Raw genomic sequence first — 9,217 nt, 5'->3', positions numbered from 1 at the left:
AAGAGATCTCACACGAAGCTAGGAAAAACTCAAGTAACTGAATCTTTATGACTGATAGATTACTCAAATAATTTTACACATGGAGGACACTTTACTGTTTAGAAAGTACTTTTTTTATATAGATCATTGGACCTTCAAAAAAATCTCACAAAAAGTTTGAGGAAACTATAGCTCAGATAAGGTAAATAGATTGTTCAAATCTAAAGAGCAGTGTGTGTGTGTGTGTGTGTGTGTGTGTGTGTGTGTGTGTTTATGCAGGTAAATCCAATCCTTGAATTTTGGGCTTTTCACTTCTAAGCTCATGGTCTTTTCCATTAATTACACCACAAGCTTTTCTGAAGCCAAGACCCATGATAGGCAAAGCTGCTTTTAATGTTAGAAAAAATAAAATAAAATAAAATAAATAAAATAATAAAAGAGAGAAACTTGTAAGAATTCTCTGTAGTCCAATAGGTACTGTTTGTGGACTTCAGAGTTGCTCAAATTATGAGACTTAAAACATTACACAATGATTTTCTCTTGTGTGGTAAATCTAAATGAACAATTATGAGCCACTAAAGGCATTTTTAAAGAAATATGTATTTAAAAGTAAGACTAATCAAGAGATAGCCAAATAAATAATTAATATAAATTTAATAGCAAGTACAAGAAAAATATTGATATTTTAAAAGTTCATCCTTCATTATGAGAATTTAAACACATATAATTCCATTTAAGACAGAAAGATCTCAATCTGTGTGGATTTATATGTGTTTATAGGTTTGTATACTTATATATTCTATCAATTTTTATATTTATATATTCATATTTTAATGTAGAAACCAAACTGAGTATCATTAGATTCCAAACCCATTGGGTGAAATTTTATAGGAAAACAGAATTTGCAGTGTCAATTTGTCCCCACATATGATTACAAAAATAAAGATGTCTTTACAATGGACAAGTCTGGTTGATACTGCCTTATTAAGTTGATCAAATTTAATATCACCGATAAGGGGACAAACTGATATCATATGCTTATTGATAGGTTGTCATGTGAAAGACACAACAACACCAAAAATGTTTAATCTGAATCTAAGAACAAGAAAATAATAGACAAAATAAAGCCAGATTAAGGTTCATTCTGTAAGACAATCAGCATATACTCCTCAAAAAATGTTGATGCTATTAAAGACAGAAAAAAAAGAAAGAAAATGAAAGAACTCTTCCATTTTATTGAAAACTAAATAGAAATGATACCAAAATGCTTGTGTGGTCCTCGTTTGATTCCTGGATCAAAAGTATAGCAGTTATAGGGGCACCCGTGTGGCGAAGTCGGCTGGGCGACCGACTCTTGGTTTTGGCTCAGGTCCTGATCTCAGGGTTGAGGGATCGAGCCCCATGTCGAGCTCCACGCTCAGGGCAGAGTCTGCTGGAGATACTCTTTCCCTCTGCCCCGCCCACTCATGTTCTCTCTCTCTCTCTCTCTCGCTCTAAATAAATAAATGAATCTTTTTAAAAAAATATAGCAGTTATAAAGGACATTATTAGGAAAATTGGGGAAATTGAAGTATGAATTATATATATATAATATTATTATATTGTTAAATTTCTTGTGTGTGATAATGTTATTTGAAGATTGTCTTATTCACAGGAGATACATGTTGAAGTATTCAGAAGTGAAATATCATGATATCTGCAACTTACTTTCAAATTCATCTGAAAAAACATTGAGTGATAGAGCAAAAACAAATATGCAAAAATGTCAACAATTGGTAAATCTAGATGAAAGATATATAAAGGTTCATTGTATTACTTTTCCACTTTTTTGTAGGTTTAAAACTTTTGAAAATATAAGTTGGGAAAAATTGAACCAAATAAAACTATTCTTTAAATTCTTTATTTCATGTGTTTGATTCAGCAATATTGCAATATAGGTTTATCACACATGCATTCACCCTTTTTGTAGATTTCAAATATTAAATGTTGAATGAATGTTACAAATTATAATCGGAATTTACAACAAGGCACTTAAAGAAGAAGTCAAAAGATTTAAGAATTATGTGAAATTTTGAGTACAAATATAGAACAAGAATAAATGATATTGGTGATGTTAACATTCAGACTGTTTGCCCCATCTTAATTTCTCTGCTCTCCTCCCACTTAGAATCTAAAAAAGCATTCATTATAAATTGGAGGTACAGAATTCTTAGAAAATAATTGGATGAGTTGTATGATTCTCTTTACAAGTACAACTGGCTTTTCAGCAACCTGTAAGCCATTGAAAAAGTAACTCCATATCCAACAAAGAAAGCCAACGCCCGATTTGGCTGGGGAAGGGGTGTCAAATACGCGATCGTGTGGTAGATCCGTGCTCCAACAAAGAGTCTGAAGTGCAGGAGGGCCGTAGAGAGATCTGGACCACTCAAGGAATACAGAAGGCCAATACCAAGAAATGGCACAATATTTTCAAGGTCATTCAGGTGAGCTCTGTAGGAAAAGATGATTAGAAAAACACTGATTTCAAAATCTGTAGAAATCCATTCATTTTTCCCTTTCTTCTAAAACTAAATATAATGTTGGTGGATCTTAAAAATGCAGATTTATTTTCTTTTTCTAATTGCCTTGTTTCTTTAACCATTTGGCTTTTATTTAAAATGTCTTATTATTTTTGGTTCTATCCTTAGCATATCTCAACATATAACAGAGAAGACACTTTTCACTTTCAAGAACATCAAAATTGCATCTGTGTCATAAAACTCATTTCAGTTTTGTAGATATGAAATATTTTTTCTTCTGAGGTTCATACAATAGCAATTCAAGGCTCTTCTTAAAACTCTTCTTTCCAAAAGAAAGAACTTTTGGTTATAATCTTTCATAAGACTACTCCCTCACTTCTGCCAGGCTACAGAATGGTTACTCAGACAATCCTTGCCCATTCACCCCAACTACTAGGTTGCCAACAATTAATTTACCAATTCAATACCAAGAATCTTACGCTCTCAACTTCAAATAACAGAATACATAAGTAGCCTTTCAAATATGGGTAAAATTTTAGCCAATCTATCCTCAAATTACAAAAAGAATTAGCTAACCGAGGGAGCAAAGTCCAAAGAATACACAAAAATTATAGACCATAGAAAGATATGTTTCCTAAATTTTATCTTTATACCATAGCTAGATGATTTCCTCCAGTTCATGGCACCTTGGGTTTCTCTGGCTAGGGTTGTGAACAGAAGGCCCATTTATTATTGACTTGATTTTTTTTGAAGTGCTTAATTTTAAAATCTAATGTCCCTGTTTAAGTAGACAGATTTAAAACTGCTTTAGAATCTAGACTAGAAATTAAAATTTTTGAGAGAGCTTATCAGCTATTGATAGGTATTTTAAAACAAAAAAAAAATTAGTTTTATGTCACTTTCTTTTCTTCCACCAAAAAATGATTACATATTGCCTGCTCAATAATCACCATTGTCTCCCCCTCCTTTCCTTTCTCCTGGTTTCCATAGGTTCCTGACAAAGATGGTGACAACATAAAGGTTTGGAGAAGGTGACAGTCACCTAGATAAGTAATGGTTTTGAAAGATTTATATAAAGAATGACCTGTTTCTAAGTAAAAGCAAAAGACAGAAAGATATGAGTGTTCCCATTCCCACTCCATCATGGAACAGGCTACTGAGAGCAAGGTGGGCAAGAAGGGACAGGAATACTATTTCTTACTAAGGAAGGGTCCAGTTCACCAATTACACCAAGGCTATTTGTTTTGGTCCTTTGAATTCTCCTGCCGGACTACAGATACAACTTCACTTCCAATCTTGGCCATGTTAGTTTTCTCCCTCACAACTTTCTAAAAGGACAGACATTTTAAAGTTGGGGAAGAAGTTTTAAAAGGGAGACCCCATGGAAAACAATGTCTACTTCTAAGCCTACTTAAGCAATTGGCAAATAGAATGCAGTTTTAAAACAGAGAAGAAAGTCAAGGACAGTAAGAAGTAATATGGTTCACTGGGGGTTGAGGGAAGGAAGGTCGGAGGAGGGCTTCTTTTGACCTTACTAGCCCCTCATTTTTTTCTGGCTTCCCTCTATCTTATCTCTCCTCTTCAACTCTCTTTCCCTGTCCTCAGTCCTCCAAATGATCTTACAGATAACACTGCTCCTCGTCCTAGGAAGGCCTGTTTTCAACAGACCCTCATCTTCAATGCTAATTCATGACATATTCAGTGCTAATTCACGCCATCTTTTTAGACCCTGGCCAGGGCATTCGGTTTCCCAGCTCTCCCAGTGAGCACCTGCTGTAGTTCAGTATCACCTGTCCACTGGAACCCTTTCTCTGCTCAAACGACAGAGTTCATCTTATGATGGTGCAGCTTCTTTCATCTTTCAGTCCTTTGTAGACTGCTTTCAAAGTCTATTAGCAGGTGCTAATTTCAGTTTTCACAACCACTTTCTATCTGGGTCTATCCCCTCCCCCCCGTGATGATCCCTGCTCCCATTTTTCTTTCTCTTTTAGACAGATGCCCCTTGGTATAGGCTTGTTCCGTGGTTGACCTTCCCACCAACCCTTCTCTGTGCTCATGATGCTCCAGTCACACCTCCCTGCCTCAGATCAGAACCACCTGGATTTCAGCGTCATCCACCTGACCTGGACCAGTGTTGCTACACATCTTTGAGAATTGTCTGGGGGTGGCCAAGTACAAAAGGAACCTCATACCAGACTCTTCCAGACCCCCTTATCTCAGCCAAAGCTCTTCACGCTCAACATAGAGCAGTGTGCCCAAATTCCCACAAAGAAATTGTTCCAAATTGCCATGATCTCTCTCCTCTTCCTCTTCTCAAATCCTAATATCATTCAAGCTCTTCCTTCATGCAATATTCCTAAATATTTTAAGAACTTATACCTTGTCCCCCACAACTTAACATCTAATAAGAGGCTGCCTTATATCATTCTCTAATTACTACATGTGTGTTGGTCTTATTTTCAAGGGAAAAGTTATAAACCCCTCAAGGGCAGGGAAGTTCTTTTATAGTACCCTAATACAAGAAATGACAGTAATGTCCACACAATGATTTCTCAGTGAATGCTTTATTCAGGCACTGGGGCCAGAAGGGAAGCCATCTAGTTCAACTCCCAGCCCAAGGCTCAGTCCCTTGACAGAATCCCCAGTGAGTGTCACCTATATTCCATTAAACACTCAGTGAAAAGGTATTATTTGCCTTTGAAGGTAGTATATTCTAAACGCCTCTCCTCTCCCTTATATACCAAACCCAAGCCTGCCTTCTTTTCCTTTTGAATGGTTCTCTTTATTTCTCCAGCTGCCCTGATTACTTTGCAACTTTCTTTTCATCTTGTTGTACTGAATGGATATATGGTCTCATATTCTTTCTAGAACACGGTGAGATGGGATTAAATAAATACATACGTAAAATGTTTTCTAATCATCTCTGATTTTTGTCTGTCCAGAATGCAAGTCACTTACTTTAAGCCACTTATCTTGATATTTCCACATATATTACTTTATGTTTTTACTTATTTGCCCCCTATGTGTATGTATTAATTTTCTCAATATTGCATATACCTGAAAGCATACCTGTCACTTCATTTGTAGCCCCATTCAGTCCCTGCCATTGGGATATACTGATAGAAATAGCTTTATATGTGGAAGTAATGGGAAAAAAAATCCAGGTTAAAAATCAAATGAGGAGATTATGGAAACTCATTATCTGAAAAGTATCTCCAAAAGCGAACTGTTACTAGAAACTTTTTGATGGTGTCGATAAGGTCTCAAAAAATACAACTGGAAACTGGACACCTTGTCTTTCTTGGAGACTCTTCTGTTGCCACACTGAAAAGGCAGGATCTGATCACCAGGGGGCGCTGTGCACACAGTCGCTGCACCTCTTCGAGGACACGGATTCCTTTCAGAAAGAACTAAGGTAAATTGTTCACAACCTGACTAGCTTCAATAAGGGCTTTCTCCTCTAGAAGTACAGTCAGTCCTATTGGCATGGGGGGGGGGTTGGGATGGGAGGGGAGAATGGGGAAAAATCTAAAATCTCAAAATTAAAATATCTTTTGTTAAGCTTTCACACGTGACACTTGGATGTTCCCTTCAACTTACTAATGCTATTGAGCATCTAACTGTTATCACTTTCAAGTCCTGGGCAATGTTATGAGTATAGGGTCATGATCAGCATCACGTATGTGATTATCTGCTCTAGAAGGGACGTACAAAAAGGTAAAGACAAAAGTTCTAAACTGCTTAATGTCTCTTTGGTGGTTTTGGCAACTCCACAAAGCTGTACTCACCTTTTCTACTGTTTATTCGTTTTCATCATAACACTTACAATTTTCTGATACTGTTTGAAATTTTCACATTCTTTGTCCTGAAACCATTTTAGATCCACATTCTTGGAATCGTCCATTTTTAAGACTGGCTGATTTACTCAGTAGGACCGTTAATTTAACAAACACATTAACTAAGTGAAGCAGAAGTTACCATTTTATTCAAACTACCTAGCACAGACTTCCTCTTAGGAGAAAAACATTCTTGTTTAATAAATAACTTGGGGTTAAATTTTTTGCATAATTTTGGTACTAGAAGAGCAGAAGAGTATATGGAGCCAAAGAAGAACCTGAAAAATGGTGTGATGGTGGGCATTATTTGAGGGGAAGAAGGTACAGTGCAACTTCCCCAGGGACAGGATGCTGAAGGACACTGTCAAAGCTGTCTAACATACAACTTGAAATGTTTGTGTTGCCATAATGTAAACACTGCCCCTCAATTTCATCAAGTCTCTTTTATCCACATTTTTTAAGTTGGTTTGTTGAGAGTTGAGGAAAGAGCCAAGTTTACATCAGCCTAACAAAATGTAGACTATGGAAACATGCACACGTGTAGAAACCCAGACTGAGAGTGAATCTTGAGATCATATACCAGAGGGAATCTGCAGAAATCTTGGGAGGGGCTTCAGACTTTCACAGGGAATCAAGAAAAGTGATAATGCAAATATGATCTAGGTCCTAGAGGGTTTAGAAACTCCAGCTGGTTCCTGAATTACAGAAATAAATTCTTTTATTTCAGTATCCAGTTCACCTATTCATACTCACCAAATTGAAACAGTGCATCAAATATACTCATGATGTTTCCTATCTTAACTATTCACCATAAAACGAAATATCTGTATGTTTAAGTATGGCTATGAAAACACTTCACTGTTTCTTTAATTTTATATAATTTTACTTATTCCTTGAAATGTGCCTAAATTGAACCACGTTTGGATGAGCATTAGAAAATACTAAGTGAGGGGCGCCTGGGTGGCTCAGTTGGTTAAGCGACTGCCTTCGGCTCAGGTCATGGTCCTGGAGTCCCGGGATCGAGTCCCGCATCGGGCTCCCTGCTCGGCGGGGAGTCTGCTTCTCCCTCTGACCCTCCCCCCCTCTCATGTGCTCTCTCTCTCTCTCAAATAAATAAATAAAAAATCTTTAAAAAAAAAAAAAAAGAAAAGACTAAGTGAGAAGATGGTATATAACTTTGATGTTTCAGATGTTAGAAAAAGGTAACTAATAGATTGGTAATAGAATCCCAATATAAAAAATTCTGTGGGGGAAGTGGGTTACCCAAGATGGTGACATAGGAGGCTCCTGAACTCCCTTCCTCCCACAGCCACATCAAATGTACAGCTACACACAAAGTAATTATCTCTGAAAGAAATCCAGAAACCAGCTAAGTGACTGCTACACATTGAGCAAATACCCACATTGAAATGGGTAGGAAAGGCTGAGACACAATCTTGCCATAAACCCCGCCCCCAGCATAGTGCCATACAGTTGAAAGGGAACTCCCAACTCCAAGCTTCTTTCTGAGGAGCAATCGGTTTGGACCCCACATTTAGTGCCCAAACATTTAGGACTCTCACCAAAGGATGGGACCCCAAAATATCTAGCTCTGAAAATCAATGAGGATTGCATTCCCAAGACCCATAAGACTTACAGCAAACAGAAGAGAAATTGTTAAGGGAAGCACAAGACTTGCTGTGTGTCAGCACAGAGGGAGCAGGCAAAATTGTCCATCTCCCAGTCTTTTCTTGAAAGGGATCCAACTGCATACTTTGAAATCTACTGCCTAAGTGTCAGCATGCATGCATCTAGGGTTGGGCTTTGATCCTTCCTAGAAACCAGAGAAGCCAGCAGACATCTCCCCCACCTTCTCCCTCTAGCTTGATCCCAGTGACCAGAATCTCTCTGGAAGGAGCTCATATACCTGTATGCACTCCAGTTTTTATGGCTGCAGCCCTACAGCTCGGTCTCCGGATCACCATGCCCTTATGGCTAATAGCACTACCACTCATGAGTCCCATAAAAATACAGCAAACAAAGAATCATTCTCAACAAGCCCAAGCAGTCACTGCAGCTATCCCTCCCCATGGCTATATCTAGGTCCAGCACAGAGGGAGCAGACAAAAATGCCCAAATCCAGGATCTCCCTAGAAGGGGCTTAACTACATACTTTTCCCACTGCTACCTGAGCATCCAGCTTCCAACCAGCCTATATCTAGATCTTGACTGTGTTCCTCCCTTTGGAACATGTGACAAGTCTTGGCACACCCAGAACAATTGGGAGCCAGTAAAAACAAAGAAGGCAGCTTGGACAATCACAAAGGTCTAAGAGACAACCAGAGGCTCAGGCCAGGATGACTGACAAGTTTCATCTCCTACATGAGACCACTCTGTCAAAACCTGGAGAAGTGGTTGTTTTATCTAATGCAGAGAAACCAATGCAGAGCCAAGGAAAATGTAAAAATAGGGGGATATGTTTCAAACCAAAGAACAAGATAAATTTACAGAAACAGATCTTAATGAAATAGAAATAAGTAACCTAATAGAGAGTTCAAAATAATGGTCAAAAGATGCTCACCAAGGTCAGGAGAGAAATGCATGAACAAAGTCAGAATTTCAATAGCAAAAGAAAATATAAAAAAATATCAAAAAGAAATCACAGAGCAGAAGAATATAACTGAATTTAAAAATCCCATAAAGGGGGGGCGCCTGGGTGGCTCAGTTGGTTAAGCGACTGCCTTCGGCTCAGGTCATGATCCTGGAGTCCCGGGATCGAGTCCCACATCGGGCTCCCTGCTCGGCAGGGAGTCTGCTTCTCCCTCTGACCCTCCTCCCTCTCATGCTCTCTGTCTCTCATTCTCTCTCTCTCAAATAAATAAATAAAATCTTTAAAAAAAAAAA

At 38.0% G+C, this 9,217-nt stretch overlaps 1 protein-coding gene across 9 annotated transcripts in view; it reads right to left on the bottom strand.

Annotated features, from left to right (window-relative positions):
• Positions 1 to 1,863: 1,863 nt before the first annotated feature.
• The window catches only part of MGST1 (microsomal glutathione S-transferase 1), a 23,095-nt gene continuing 15,741 nt past the window's right edge, over positions 1,864 to 9,217 (bottom strand). For 5 of the 9 annotated variants that reach the window (XM_081821285.1, XM_006738706.3, XM_031033905.2 and 2 more), the window contains one exon: positions 1,864 to 2,469. In XM_081821285.1, the coding sequence (XP_081677411.1) occupies positions 2,223 to 2,469 (247 nt within the window). In that variant the 3' untranslated portion in view covers positions 1,864 to 2,222. Of the gene's footprint in view, positions 5,628 to 9,217 lie in introns of all 9 variants that reach the window. The other 4 variants (XM_081821288.1, XM_081821289.1, XM_081821284.1 and 1 more) reach the window with 2 other exon arrangements.

Source organism: Leptonychotes weddellii, chromosome 5, assembly GCF_054177405.1.
Source record: "Leptonychotes weddellii isolate Sample4059 chromosome 5, ASM5417740v2, whole genome shotgun sequence".
In the NCBI taxonomy this organism is placed as follows: domain Eukaryota; kingdom Metazoa; phylum Chordata; class Mammalia; order Carnivora; family Phocidae; genus Leptonychotes; species Leptonychotes weddellii.
This window is presented reverse-complemented; position numbering and strand designations above follow the sequence as displayed.